The sequence below is a fragment of the Nelusetta ayraudi genome, unplaced genomic scaffold (genome assembly GCF_046127955.1).
Source record: "Nelusetta ayraudi isolate G7.1 ecotype Tasmania unplaced genomic scaffold, CSIRO-AGI_Nayr_v1 ptg000090l, whole genome shotgun sequence".
NCBI lineage: Eukaryota > Metazoa > Chordata > Actinopteri > Tetraodontiformes > Monacanthidae > Nelusetta > Nelusetta ayraudi.
The window spans coordinates 1998570-2014958 of NW_027466140.1; the positions used below are offsets into that span (position 1 = coordinate 1998570).

At 43.9% G+C, this 16389-nt stretch overlaps 1 protein-coding gene across 1 annotated transcript in view; it reads right to left on the reverse strand.

Moving 5' to 3' along the window:
* The window catches only part of pcdh11 (protocadherin 11), a 128668-nt gene that overhangs the window by 64288 nt on the left and 47991 nt on the right, over positions 1–16389 (reverse strand). The window contains exon 3 of the mRNA XM_076046338.1: positions 14997–15056. Coding sequence (XP_075902453.1) covers positions 14997–15056 — 60 coding nt within the window. The remainder of the gene's footprint in view (positions 1–14996; positions 15057–16389) is intronic.

The following is a 16389-nucleotide window of genomic DNA, read 5'->3' on the forward strand; positions in this document are numbered from 1 at the left end:
CAGCACTTAATGCGCGGGGGAACATAATTGATTAGCCATATGAGGCTCGGCAACAGATGATGGGGACGGTGCTCTTAATCCATGTTGAATCAATACAGCCACTTCCTACACGTTGGGGGATTATAGTTGAACATTTGTGCCAGTGGTCACGGCAGACTTTAGACACGCACATTTTTTTTTTAGTGCTCGATGTGGAACGCGTCGCCACGTATAGGAAAACACCGCAGCGCGAAGCACTCGAAGGCGGCGCGCCAGCGAAAACGTTGACGATGAGCAAGCGGCCGAGCGGCATCCGCAGGATCTCTCGGCATTCCGGGATGCCCTTTCCTCAAGGTTGAGCACATTCGAGCTGGAGAGAAACTACATGCTGCAGGAGGAGCCATTCAGAGTACTCCCTTTGGCTGAGATAATAACTTCATCATAATTAGCTGCTGGTGCTCGGGAGTGTTGAATTGTCGGTTGCAGTGGGATCTGGGCTGATTTATTGCTTGATTTAATTACGTATCAAAATTCAATTAGACATGCTTTCAACCAAATTCAAAGTGAGTTTTGTCAAGCTGTCCCTTGAAATCAGGCGCGGCTTGAAGGACATCCTTCATACAGTGGTGACATCTAACTTAATAATTATCTCTTGTGAAAAATCACTTGTGCTAAAAGATAAAGATGGGAAGCGGGTGAGAGGGTGTGTGGGTGTGTGTTTGTGTGTGTTTTGAGGGGCGTGGGGGGGGTTGTCATTTTTAGAGATGCACTTTTGTATCTTTTTTGCTCCTGTTCTTTGCACATCTCAACTGACATCAAACGGCATCAAATAGCACAAAACAGTCCTCGACTCTGCATTGCTGCGAAGAGGGTTGCAGGTATTTTACCAAGTCAAAAAGTGCGCGTTGAAATACGTGACAAAATGCCCTTTGAGGTTGACTACAGTTGAGAAGGAAGTCGCAGTTCTTTTACCCACATCACTCGCTTCAGCTCACCCCCGTTTTTGCTCCAGACTACACTGAGGAGAGGAGGCTGAGCTGTTTTGAGTGTCACACCAGCCTCCAAGAGCTACACTGATCTCCACTTCTATGCAAATTCAGGATGTCATGGTGTCTTTGCCAAGAAGCCCAGAGAAGCAAAGATATATTTCAGCCCCGAGGTCTGACTGAAGTGTAGTCCTTTACCAGAATTGTAAATACACTCAATGACAATTTTATTACACACCTAGGCATTACTGAGCAGGCCGCTCTTTGACCCGCACTGTAGCAAGAATCTTTTATCGAGTCATTGATTCAACAAGGTGCCAGAAACGTTCCGTAGGGACTTTGATCTATACTGACTTGGCCGTGTGCATTTTGCAATTTCTCAGCCGCTGCAAAAAGCTGTAAAGATTCCACTTCGCCGCTCCATGTAGAGGGGCAGGAAGGAAGGCGAGGTGGTGGTGGGGGCGGAGGGGTGGCAACAGCAAACAGCAAAGCACTTTTCTTTGGCCACATCTCGAGACAATGACTCATTCTGTTGTCACACAAAAGGAAAAGTCAGTATGAAGGGTTGCACCTGGTCAGCGACGTGCGTGCGGGCCGTGTTTGGAGACGCCGGCATATCGGGAAACAACAGGTCTCTGCAGGCAAGAGGCAATTTACCGCTCTCAGTCAAGCCACGTTTATTTCATTAGTCGGAGTGCAGGATAAACCGCCTCACCCTCATCAGCAACACTCGCCAACTTATGGCTGCCGGGGACCAAGTTTCAGAAACAGCGACCTCGTCTGCTGTTTTTCAGGTCTTCTTACTGGCGCCTGGCTAAAATAATGATAACAACAATAATCCACACTGACACGTTGACACCACTTTAATTTAATCCCATATACACCCGGACACGTGGAGCGCACAAGACACCAGGGGGCGGCAATATGACCTCTAACCGCGCTAACCTCTGTATCCACGCGTTTGCGCCTGCGAAAGCGGCCGCAAACAAATTCCACCAGCACGCAGGGCAGCTGGGGCGGTGAGATCACAAGCTCACACACCAGCTACATGTTGTGCCACAGTAACCGTGAATCAAGTGATAGATCGCACCCGGACATAACACAGTCGAATCAAAGTTTGCTTTTCTGTTCATGTATAGTGTCTCTCTGAAATGATTCTATTTTTTTTGTTTGTTTGTTTGTTTGTTTGTTTCCCTGACGTATGTTCTAGTTGTGTTAGGCTCTTTGTCAGAACCCAGTTTGAGTAAGTGGTTAAAAGTGAACTATGATGTGGATCAGCTCTGTATGTCTTTCTTTTTCCTGTCTTCATATGGTACATGTCAATTTGTTTTGGTCTGTTGGGGGGAAAAACAAGTAATTGGTATTAGTTGGTGAGCAAAAGGACCAAAGGGGAAGGGGGAAGAAAAAGAAAAAGAAAAAGAAAAAGAAAATCATTTTTCTTGGTGGGGTTACTAATGATGGCATGTGCTTTTTGTTGTATTTCAAAGTTTACCAGATGCTGTGAGCCTTTGATTTCCCATCTCAGGCAATCGGATTAATGTGGAGTGACGCACACACACACACGCACAAAAAGAAAAACAAAACAAAACTCAAGGACATGCTGGCCACTCAGAAGTCTGTGGAAAAATAGAATATCATGCTGTAATGTACGGAGAATTGGATGCTGTAAAATGCCAATGTAGGCCTTTGACTCTTAGAGTAGCGGGAGAATGGATTTACATTGTATCCAGGAGACACGGAAGGGTAAAAGTGGCCTATGAGCGTCACACATAAAAGACGGCATCAAAGGACAAGTCAAAACCCAAGTTTTCTGTACGCACGGTGACAGTAAAGCAGAAAATCTTCACCTGGAAGAAATCTTTTGCACACAGCTCCGGTTTCGTTTGAGATGTGGATTAAAGGCCAAACCACATCAGAATAAAACTCTGTTTGTAAAAGTACCCACATACATATTTTCCATAAGTGAAACAACTGTCTTTCAAAAAAAGCCCTCAAACAGCCACTCTACTTTTGAGAAAATGCCACTGTCCTGTCCTTTTTTTTTTTGCATTCATTATTATTGATGCCGTCTGACAGACTAAAAACATTCTTCTGTTCTCGTTTTCACTCGAGCGACGCATCCCACCTACTCTACCATTGCTTGACTGGAATCGTCATTTTTTCATTTTTGTGTACAATAACGCTCCAGCTGTAGCTGTCACAGAGGATGATGGGAGCCCTGTTGATGCGTAACAATATCCAGCTCTCATGAGCAGCAATGTCTCCTGTCTGAAAACAACTTGACGTTTTCCCCGTTCAGCCATAGCCGGGGCAGAGAAATCAAGTGAAACAACAGAAAGGAAAAAAAAAAAAAATATATATATATATCCCTTTTAAATGGGTACACAGCGCATTCACTCGGCATCCTCCGATATGGTTTGCACGTTTCCTATGCTGTCCTATTTATAAGCATCTATGTACGAGAAACAGACAGCTCATGTTGCCGGCTCTGAGACAAACCAAGAGAAGGGGATGGGATAAAGTGAGCGTCTGAGAAACAGTAGAGTGCATTAAAATATCAAACGCGGCGTTACTGTTTACTGATACTCTGCAGCACTGAGAACCTGACTGAACGCGGCCGAAAGCTGGTGATTCGCTGTCGGGTTTCAGTGTTCGCATTAATCTTTTACTTTGAAATCAAATCTGAACCATAATAGTGGTTACTATTTGGGTGAAATACCTGAAAATAACAGAATATTGTCAGCCAAAGTAATGGGATACTTGCAGCCTGAAATTGCAAGTGCGGGAGCCCTGCAGCTGTTGTTGCAGTGTGGCAACGGAGGCAGATATTGGTGGGGTGATTGTGCAGTCATTCACTGCAAATAAAGCTTGTTTTGTTTGGTTTTTTGTGGTAGAGTGGTTAAACTGGTGCGTCACAGCAAGAAGGTTGTGGGTTCTATACCTGGGCCTAGGAGCTCTGCATGGTTTGTCTCATTGCACATGTATGTTTTTGACATGTTTGGATTTTCAACCTCCCGCTGGATTTGGCCACAACTTGAGGAATATATTGATTAACATGAAGTGGAATTGCAATTGACCACCGCAGCTAGGTCTGTCGATAAAAGCACTACTTTGCATGCTAACAAATTAAAATGATGCAGGTCTATTACCTGGACTGCAGTTTCTTTTAGGCATTAAATTAGCATTTTTAACCCTGTTGTTTTGCATGTGACTTTTTGCGCGGCAAGTTGCCAGGACTTGCGCGATGCCGGATCTGGATTATTTAGGACGCCGGTGAGCTGAAGGTGTGTACCTTCAAGCAAATAACACAATCTGCTGTTTTCCCCACTAACTTATTTACTTGCGCTCTTTCTTGAGACAGCCAGGTGTCAATGGTTGCAAAAATACGTTTTATTTTTCGTTAATGGCTAACCTACACCGCGTTTTGTAAATGAATGGAGAAATTACCTTGTAATGTACAACGCTGCAGACGTGTATTGAATATTAAAGAATCAGTAGATTATTATTATTATTATTATTATTATTATTATTATTATTATTATTATTTACTTATTTGTCTTGAAACACATACAAACAGAGGAAAAATAAAGGAGTAAATACTTGCTAATTTGACCACTTCAAGTCGCAGCGGCAGCAGCCATTTCAATCTGTTTTAATTATGGGTAACATTGTTCAGACGCAAAGCAGCACAGTTATTTTATGAAATGGGGAAACTTCACAATAATAAGCTAACTGGACTAATTTCCGCAGCTACAATTATCATTTTTTTTAAATTTATTACACATCCAAGCCCCTCTGTAGAGTTCGGATATTGCTATTAAGTGAAAAAGGTGTGATCATTAGCAGTATTTCTTTTAATGGTGGAAATCATTTTTTTGTGCAATGCCACGCACAAAGATAAGTAGACACAAAGAAGTTCAAAGACCCCAGTGGGATAAATGTCTTTCTGGAATAACGGTTGACCCAACACAAAAAACAGGCTAAGACATGAGTGGATACAGAGGAAGACGCAGAAAATGTAATTTCTGGAAAACAAAACGCGGGTGTGCGCCCTCACAGGGATTCCCTCACACTTAAGACAATGTGCCACCAGCGCTTTGCATTAAGGGATGGTATCATGACGACAACAAGAACAAACTGGATGGAGTTTGTTGAGACTGGTGCAGAGGGGAGATGAAACTCCTCACTGACATTTGGGGATAAGCGGGATAAGTTTACTGGATGCTAGAAATTGTGACAATAGACAGTGAGCAGCTGCTGAACAGGTTTAAATGAAGACGGCAGCAAGCGGCGCTACAAGACCATAAAAAAAAAAGTATCACATAATAAAGGAAAAAGTCCAAAATAACAAACCATGGGTAAGACAGAAAAAGTACAAAGCGTTATAGGACAAAAGGAATGCAGTAGCGACAATTTCACTGACACAGAGGACAAGAGGAACTGGCACAGGACAAAGGGAAATGCAGACCACATCTATACAAACTAATGGGAACAGGTGGAAGCAATCAGACCAGCGGCAAACACGTGAGAAGAAAGACCAAGTAACCTGACCTGAGAGGAAGGTTAACTTTTCACAATAAAGCTGGAAGTCAAAATACAAAAGCTAAGCAGTACGACTTAACAAAAACATCTCAGACGTGATGCTGTTGAGTTGAAATGGAATGGAACTGACTCTTCTTCATGATCACAGTGTGATTATTATGTTCACACCTGCTCAAACTAACAGAGATACACCTCCACACTTTGAAAGCAAGACTTCAGTGGATCTAGGAGCAATCTCATCCTCAGATCTCATCTAATTTACTCCAAAGCATGTTTGCTTTTTTTGTTGTTGTTGATTGTGGTCTGATACATTTGCAATCAAATAGGAGTCTAGCTATCACCATGCCTTATAATAAGAACATGATTTTTATTTCATTTTTGATAGTACAGAAAAAATAAAATAAAAAAGTGGCCAATGGCCATTCTGACCACTGAAGAAAATAAGATAATTCAATATTTAGCTGTATATAGTTTAGAGTCTCTTAATGCTATTTTCTCCGAGACAGGCAAAGTTCATAAAGAAATTGAACAGCCAAGAGCGTTGGTTACTCACTTATCTTTTGAGCTTGCCGCAAACCCTTGTCAAGAATCAACAGACTTTTGCTGGAGTCTTCCCTTCAATCTCAAGACAAAAAGATTAAATCCCAGATCGGGATTTGGTTCATCCATCGCACGTCCTGATCTTTCGTTGTATATAAGGCGTGCATTCTATTAAGCATTCTCCTCCGGCTGACAACTTGCTTTAAATATGCAGCGCGAGTGTCAACTCCTGACATGGAACACAGACACAATCCTTGGTGCCACACCAGTGGCGCAGTCTTGATAAAACATTGATAAAGCGCAGAGACAAGGCTCACAGTCGTATCCCCCATTTGCTCCGCTCGTCTCTCCCTCAAATATGTTGATGTCAGATTTCCCTGTCAGCCCAGTCAGTTAGAAGTGTGCCACTGATGCAACTCAAAGGAGCAGAGCTGCCTTTTCCGTCAGCGTCGCCCAATCAGGGGTCCGTCACCGCCGCCAAAACAAACTTCCTCTTGCTGCCGGGTTAATTTTGCCCCCCTTCCACCTCTGAGCACCAATCACAAGCTCCGAGTATTAATATCTTTCTACAAAAAGGAAAATGTATGCACCAGGAGGCCACAGTTTGTTTTTTTTTTTTTGTTTTTTTTTTCCGCTCACCCGCCTCTCCAAACCTCTTGCTGTTTCTCTGGCCACAGCCAAGCGCATTAACATATGTTCTCACCGTGCACAGTGCTACTCTGCATTGGTAAATGCCTTATTACGGCACAAGCGGCTCTGCGCCCCACCACAAAACAGTGGGGATGTGTCACCCGTGATGGGGAGAGGGGCTTAACATTTAGTCAGAGTCCCTCTTTGTCAAATTGATATTCCTCCCACTCGCAGTAATAGTGGGTGGTAATAATGACAAATAAGGGCAATATCACTACGGCACGGTACGTACCGAGTGTAATAAGGTCATCGGCTGGTTATTTTTTTCATTTTATTTTTCAAACCCCCCACCACCTCCACTTCCCCATATTTCTGCCTTTTCAGCATGGCGGGTCACATTCACTCAGTATGACTTACGTCTCCAAAGACGATGCCACTGTGAAATATTAAAAGGCGAAGGGTGAGAAAAATATCCCGAGCAATGCAGCTTGTTCCTGCCTGAAGAGCTTACACGCTTGTAATCATTTCCGGGCTACAATTTCCCTCTTTTCTTCTCGTTATTCCGCTGCCTCATTTCCTCTCCGCTGTCTAAAGTCACACCAGACATTTCAGAGATCATGAAATCTGTGTCGCCGAGTAAATAAATAAAATAATAAAATAAATAAAATTTGAGGGGTCTTTTTTTCAGTTCTGGGTGTAAAATCAGGATTCGCTACTGACTATTTGAAAAACAACCTTTTGGCACAGACAAAAAAAGGTGAGTGGAATGATTTACGCAAACTAAGTGCAGAGATAATAAACAGACACGTCAAGAGACTCCTCTCCGAAGAAGATTCCTGACATCTGTTCTGCTTAATTTGACCGTTTTCTAGTCACACAGTCTTTAGGTTTGATTAAAAACCAAAATGTGCACTCCTCCCAGCTTCCAAACAGGTATGAGACCGTTTTTAAAGGGAACATTTACACCAAAACAAAATTCTCTCCATTTGCTCTTCAATAATTTATTGACATTTTCGCAACATTTCTTCAACCATGTAACACTTCTAGAGTTTCACAAATGGAAATATTTGCAACCAATAGACTCATGTTGCAGAGTTTCAGTGAAAATAAGAGATGCACAAGAAAAGAAGAAGACAGCTGCCAGTCTTTACATGCCCCGACGCAAGCTGAAAAGAGGCTCACTTGTTTAAAGTTACTTCAAACACTCCAGAATACTAGAAATGTTAACATGTCTGAGGACTTAAGCAGAGAGGAGATGAACACCCTCCTGGCGAACTGGAAAAACACCACAGAAGCATGATGGATAGATTTTATGTTCGTCTTCTGAATGTTCATCTACCATGGAAAACATGGAATTCTTTCTATCTGCGAAACCCCAGAACAGTCACATGGATTAGAAAATGTCAGGGTCTCTACAGAGAGAAGTAGTTCAGTTAGTGAGTTTCAAAGGGAGTGAAATTATAGTTTTTAGATTGGCATATTCCTTTAAGTATGAATTAGAAATACAGCTGTATCGAAAGCTGGAGCAGTGAAAGCGTTGCTTGTATGAGCGCCTGCGAACTGTGAGCTGATGAAGAGAGGAGCATTGGGACACTTCCCGAAGATCGATGTTCAAACACGGTGGCCTGCCAGTGACAAAAGCACAACATAGGAAACGTGGGAGCAAACACATTAGTGAAGCAGTTAATCTTTGCCCCGCTGTTGCTTGACCTCTTGGCCCTGCTTGTGCCTTGAACGAACAAAAGTTTTAATGCTGGAGCAGTTTCAGATAGCGTTCCTGGGGTCATTGAGTACTTTTGTAGCATTCTGAAGATTTGTTTTTCTTTTCCAATTTGTCTTCTGAGACAGGGACACTTGTGCCTCGTGATCAAGAGAGAGAGTCTTCCGGAACACATATCGAACACGGGAGGGAACTTTGTCCAGCACAAAGAATTAAGGCTCGGTGTCCATGTCACCCAACACAGCACGGGGCTGATTTATGACGAGAGGGAGGAAAAAATAAAAGGCCCTGATACATTGCTGAAATGCAGCAGTATTGAAGAGTACTTAGTTTGCGGAAAAAGAAAAATCATTAAAATAAACTATTTTATAACCCAGAGCCAACCGGTGAAGTTTCATGATAAATGGTTCATCTATGAATCAAAAGATTTAGATGTCAAATATTTCTTAAGCTATACATACATATTTATGTATGCCGTTAGTTATTATTAATTTTGTGTTTTGACGCACAAGATCACCTGAGGACAAAAGTTTTGTCTGATGTACTTTTGAGTTCTATTCTACAGACAATCTGCTTTGGCCCAGACCATTGTGCAGGCTAATGAAGCCTCACAAGCTTTGTTAAGTCATTAAACATGGAAACCTAACGGCGCAGCCTAATGCCGAATACAATTACAAAACATCAACCTAGACAAGGAATCTAATGCGAGACAAATCCTGTACAGTTTTCTGTTTTTATTTGTATATTTTAAAGCCAGCATTTTTTTTGTATGGTTGTCCCAGTACTAGAAATGCGTGACTGGGGAAAAAAAAAAAAAAAAAAAAAATCAATAGTGAGTTTCAGTCAGGGCCACTTTCGTCAGAGAAATTCTGTGCATTCCTTCAGTTATGTGTAGTGGGACGTCAGGATCCATAAAAAGCTCTACGGCAGGAGCAGCACTTTGCCGAGCTTCACACACGCCGCAGCGAAACGTCTGAGATGCAGCTCCAAGAAGAAAACAACAGGCGCCACACAATTTGTGATCCAGTGGGATGTTAGTTAGTGCTATCTAGAATTTCCTTGTGCACATGTCCACACTGTATGAATTAGATATGCAGACCTTGACTTTAACTCTACTGTTATTTCTCTCTTTCGTGGAGAGAGTCCAATAAAACAAACAGAGATCTCATCTAATAATCCACCTACTATTTGAAAGCACACCAAAACCGTGTGTGGCTTGTCTCAAGTCTTTTTTTTGTTGTTTTAACAAACGAACCATTCACACATTAGTGCCGCGAACTGTGGATGAGTGCTTAATGTTTGGAAACTTTCTCCACGCAGTGTAAAAAAAGAAACCCAGAAATCTGAGTAGATGAGGTATGGCTCATATAAATTCCAGTAAATTGCACTGATTTCTACATAAAAAAAAAAAGTATAAATGGCACAATGATGTGTTTGAGAACCGAGAGGAAGTACTGTCACACTGAATATCATCACGGGTGTGCCGGGCTCATAGCCACGAGGTCGTAGGCCAAGTGCCAGAGACGATGTTCCCAACTCCAGTGTGGTGTTACTTCCAAACAACCTCATGTGATGTTATAATTGGTTTATTCACGTAATCATTTACTTGCCTCGGCTAACACAAATAGTTCCACGGCTAGACCGAATTGATTGTAGCCGGTGGCGGACTTCTAATCTGTTCTGTTCCTTTTTGAAACACCACATTAAAGGCTTCAGTGCAAAGAACCTCTCCAAAGTCTGCATCGAACCGCCGGTCATGTCTGCCAGCGATCAGTAACCAAAGCGAACGCAGCAAACTGCTCAACTCAACGTCACGCGGCGGGTCCTGCTAATTACACGGGACTCCCCGCCTTGCAACCCCGACGGGTTCCCATGCAGCATCAGGTTTGGTGTGAACAAGTGATTGGAACACCTGCGAAGCCGCAAGTTAGAAGCCCCACTGCCTGCGGCCTCTTTATCAGCACTCGCGGAATGTCAAAAATCAAAACGCTCCGTCGACACTCTCTGAACGTCGTACACTGTGAGCGTGTGACGCGCGCGGCATGATCGCACATTTCCACCGGCCGTTATCTGGTGCCCAACATCTGGACGCTGGCTGGCGATACATTTTCAGAGCCCTGCTCTGCTCTCCTCTGTGCAATACCGGGCGCCTGAAGTAGGCCTGGTGAAAGTCATATTTCGCTCGCCTCGAAAAATAGTCCAAGTCATTACCGTGGACCTTGGGACCTGGGTATTATCCACCGGGCCGGGCTAAGATGCTTATACATGAGCAATCTAGGGAACCAGGCAGCCGGTTCGCAATCCTGGAGCCACACAATGGCTCGCCATTAATAGGTCTGGGAGCATGGAGACAGCCCAGACCCCCTGGCAGAGATTTCCATGTGGATGCGGCCTATGACACAGGGGGTACCTGCCCCAAGCCATCTGCACTGATTTGACAAATTATTCTATATCAAAGGGCTCGGCACTGATTTGGGTGGTAATTGATTGGAATCGAGGCACTCAAATCCCTGATTGGTTTAGTTGGATGTCACAGGGAAATAAGCTGCGGCGAGTAAGGGGAAAAGGGGACAGCTGGCAGGCTGACTGGTGCGCAGCACCGTGTGCCTCGTCGACTTTAAAAGAATTCAAAATTATTTTTGATGGCGGCATGCGGCTCTGACACGGATGATGATATGCATCGTATATACCCTCTTTTTTTGTTTGTTTGTTTGCCGAGGCAACAATGTTATCCCTGTGGGTTTTTCTCTTCATGCAACTCTCGGGATATCCAATCTGCTTGGTGTGTCCGTGAAGATTGGATTTCACCATTCAAAAGGTGGAATTTGGTTAGAAATGGAAACGTATTGATTTGTTCCACGCAGAGGTGTGGCCTGATGCAGATACGCAAGCGGCGCGTTTGGGAGGGGGCCGTGCGTTCTACATTCCTTTTATCAATTTCCCACGGATTTTTAAAGCTATTAACCCCTTGTCGTGGAAACGCTGCGAGATAGCGTCAAACATTTCCAGTCATTTCCAGTTGTTCCCAGCCGAGGATTGCCTCATCCTCCATGAACAATTAAAGGCGCGGCAACACGTGACAAACACCATCTTGAGCACTGGAAAAAAAAAAAAGGAGTTGGGGTTTTGTGAAATAAATAACCAACGTGCGCGTTCCCTCAATACGAGTGCCCTTTTCTAAAAATGATGGCTCTAGAATATTTAAGCATGCAGCACATGAGGTGGGCAGCCACCCGAGGCGCCGGAGCGGTAATAGGTACACTATGACATAGTGGACCCTCTGCAGATAAACCAGGAGACCTGCGAGCTCCGCTGGCGCAGCAGCGGCAGTGATGCCACGTTTCGCGGTGGCCCTTTATTACACGGGAGGCTGGCTGCACTGCCGTACCTTTTGCCATTTGACACAGACATGCGGTGCTTGCTTGTGACAGATGCTGCACAGCAGTGGTCCCAGGGGTCACAAATGACCTTTTGGATTGTCTTTTTCCTTTTTTTTCCAGTCACAAAGAATTATTTGTTTGACGATGGCCACCAATGCAACCCGGGGCCGCCCTGATGGACCAGGAGGTTGTTGCCGCTTGTCTTCTGAGATCACATTTACCTCAAATGAATTGTGTCTGCGTGTGTGCGCGAGAGGGTTTGAAACGAGTGGGTGTGTATGCGCGCGCAGGCGCGTGTATGTGTGCGCGTTGTCTGTGGGCTCGCATTCGGACATCCACGTCCAGGAAGATGCCTCGCTAACCACCCATATACCGCTTGATGCCTTTAAATCGGCTTAATTGCTGCATGACTACCCTTTTGTTTGGCTGCCTCGGGGACTTTCTTTTATTATACAGAGTGTATCATCATTAAGATGTGCTTGTTTGGTTGCCTCTCCTTGGCTTCCAAATGCTGCCGCACACGAGATCTTCACAGCGCTTTATCGGTCTGTTACAATTACATGAAAAAAAATAAAAAATACACACAAATAAAGACATCATAATGTGCCCACCAACTTGTCTATCTCTGTGATCGTGAGCCATCATTTCCATTGTTCAGGGACATTTAGCAGGGGAGTTCCGTCATTCTGTGTGGAAAATAAAACGTGTGGAACGGCGTCCCGGAGTCGCACAGCTTTAGTTGGTCACCATCATTTCTGAGCTGGCAGAAACAGGGTGCAGTGAAGGCCCCGCACTGTCAGAGGTTCTTGATCCCCAACCCCCCATCAATGCCCTCTCCATCTGTCACCTAAGCAGACCGCACTGTTCACATGAACACATAGCATGTACTTACGCATGCATGCGCACACATTCTTACGCATATGCGAGCAGATAAGACACAAACAGCATTATGTCGGACAAAAAATAAATTTAAAAAAAGAGCTTACCAAGAAGACACAAAATATAAACTTGATTTCTCACCGTTCCTGCAGCTGAAATGCTTATTACGGGCAAATCCAAATTAAAAGAATATGGACACTTTCTGCTGTCCTTTCGAGCGGGAGCAGGGTTGCGGTTTATTCCGAACCGAGTACATGGTGTGGTTCTTCAACCGCGCCAAAGGCAGGACGTTGAATTTTTAACCATTCACCCCTCCCTTTATACAACAGCGTTGCAAATATTTGCGCGGATAAAGAAGAACGCACGCATCACTGTTCCCCTTTTCATTGCTATCCTTTGTTTAATAATGAGAAGCTGTTACTCACGCCGTTCATTTGGAGCAGAGCCTTGGTGAAAAACTGAAACAATTTTCCACAGGCCCCTGGAGCCTGGTGTCAGAAATATGATCCTACCCTCACCTTTTAGCCCGACTGCCGTACTGTAATGATGCTCCAAGGTGAGCCCACTCATCAATTATTCACCAAATGCAAGATTTTTACTTCATATCTTAGAGGCTAGAGGAGACCCTCTAAGAAAAATTGAGGATAAAAATAAAGGGAGAAGAAAGCAGCGAGCCACTTGCAAATGAATAAGGGGAGGGTTCGCGGTAGACAGACAAAGCTCTCAGCGTGAGTTATAATTGTGGTTTAACAATGTGCATACCCCTGGGATTAGCAGTATGCAATATATGGCCTTCGCACCAGGATCGCTATGGAAACCAAAGGCCCTGAATGACCCGCAGTGCCCGCCCACTCGGACAGCCGTTAATCATCTCTGCTCTGATCCTGGCACCGCAGAATTCGGCCAACGTGTCAAGAAGCAATTATATGTACTTAGTGCCAGGGCACCCGACTCCCTCGCTTCCCTCACTGTGTGCCTCTCAAACTCTTAGTATTATCACAGAGCAGCAAATTTTAAGGCCCCCACCTTCACTGGATGCACAATGCAGACGAAGAGAGGTGTAAGAATGAGGGGTTATTTCATTCAGAGAGCTATTACATTCTGAATATTCTTTCCCTTATAAATCACATCCTGCCATTTACTCATTGTAGCAGCCTCACGAGCTGACTGACATACTAAATTAGCTCAGCTGGCCTATTGCATGCGCAGCACATATTGAGATGCGGATCATGGAGACTACTGTTAGCTGACTAGAGGGATATTATGTTCTGCTGCTAACAGCTAAAAAAAAAAAAAAAAATCTTGAAAGTTGCAAACACTTGCACAGCCGCCGCGTTGGTCCATTATGATGAGCATGAGGACGAGGCGGGAAGACAGGGGGACAAAGACACGTGATCTCTGACACCTGGCGGGGGAGTACGTTGAGTGCTTTTGCTTTCAGCAACAGCTCGTCCTACAAGTCTCCAGACTGTAATTTGTCATCAAGAGCAAAAGCAGGAACCGAGCAGATTAGGCCGTACGTGAGTGACAGGCGCCGCCTTTCAGCGCTGACAGACAAAAGTCAGTCGTCCCTCCTGTGATTTCCAAATGACAGGCACGTGGACATGCAGGATTGTCTGCAGCCTTCTCCGCCACCAAAGCATTTCAGACAGCTAGGTGCGCCTCAGTGCTGGAGAGTCATGTACGGCTTTGAACAGTTGATGACAGACTGTCAGACGGCTTCCCTCCATTGGGGTCCTTTTACCAAGGTCCACTCTTGCAAGGCACTCTCCGTCATACTGGTCATTCATCCAGAAAAGGACAGAGGCTCTTTTTTTGACACATTTGGTGCTAAGCGAACTGAAATTGTGTGAATTTCACTGCATAGCACATTATCACGTCCGCGAGAGTCATGCAGCGGGAGCAGGAAGTAAGAAGGGTGAAGTTACTGGAGTCACTGTGCGTGTGTGTGTGTGTGTGTGTGTGTGTGTGTGTGTGTGTGTGTGTGTGTGTGTGTGTGTGTGTGCGTGTGTGCGTGCATGTGTGTGAAGAGGACTTGAGATCAGCCAAGTGAAGTGATGACTTTGACTGTGCATGCACAGGACTAATTAGCATTGAATAAATCTGTCCCACTAAATTCATGTCAAAAAAATGTTGAACTGTAACGAATCACTAACAGGGGGGAACAAAAGAGCAGAAAATAAAAGCTGCAGGGGCTCCCTGTTCTCTTTCGGCGCTGCCCTACAGGATGGCTGATATTTTAACTGATTCCAAAAAAGAGGTACATGCTTAAAACATACAAAACTGTCCCAAACCAAAGAAATCGGTGTCTTTCCTGGCAAATGCAAAGCCGAGGCTTACCTTATGAGGACAAATGGGAGGCGGCGAGTTGAAAGACTTCTCCGGTGTTTGGCCCGCGCTCTACAAGAAAAACACATTATGAGAGGCATGTTTTCAAGGAGAGGGCATCTACCGGCAAATCTTCAGCGACACAAGTCCCAGCTTATTTCCCCGCTTCCTCCATTAGCATTTTTTGCAAACGTATTTTGAGGGCGCTAAGCGAGCCGCAATCACCAAGTGGCTCTGTGCTGCCTGCTATAATCCAAGACCACGGCTTTTGCTGGCAGTCATGTTTTAAATCTTTATCTTGACAATATCATCTTATCGTGCATCAGGGCTCAGCGCGGTGTACTCTGTTTTGTTTTTCCCCTCCTCCTGCCACCCCTGGCACAGCGCAGACGATAAATCCGTCTTTGTCAAAAGATTTCACCGAGCATATGCTCCCTCTTTTTACGTATGCTCCCATTTTCCTTTTAGGTTAAATGATTATCACGTTGTTAATACACCAGTACGTCGCTTTGATACAGGAAAACAGCCATTAAAAAGGTAAGTCAACAAGCCAACAACAGATGGTCACGGTGATTGTGATTATGCAGAAATCTTGAGGCTGCTATTTTCATTCAGGCATTATGAACACAAACACAGACACACACACACATATATATATATATATATATATGTATATATATATATATATGTATATATATATATATGTATATATATATATATATATATATATATATGTATATATATATATATATATATATATATATATATATATATATATATATATATATATATATATATACATATATATATATATATAAGATAAGATATATACTTTTTTTTTTCTTAAGAGAAAGGAGGAAAAAGCCATGACATGACCTCAGTAACAAATGTAAACAGCAGTGGCTGAGGAAAATCTAGTGGGAAAGGCAATGGCCTCTGCAAACTTCTATGGGAATCTACCGAGGGGCCGCCCTCCTGGGAGGACACTGTTGATTTCGAAGCAGGTGCATTCACTTATGCCCTCATATCCAATTATGTGCCTGTGGTACGTCTGATGCTCCCTGACACTATTAATGGCTGCCTTATGGTATCACCAGGACAGATGAGACACTCAACTCTCCAGACTCTTAGCATCTATATTTTATTGCAGCACAGCAGAACACCTTACTAGCCAAGAGAACTCGGAGCAAAACAGCCAGGCTTTCACTGTATAAACACCACGTCATGAAATATAAATGAATATATGGGCCTTGCTGGGACGGTGGAATTAGCAGACAAAATATTCCCAACAGATTGAGAGGGCTATATAACCACCGTGTCGTAATTGATGTGACAAATAAACTTGAGCCATTTTCTTCGGGGATAAAGGCAGGAAATTGAATTTGCCTCCCGTCTACGTTGCAAA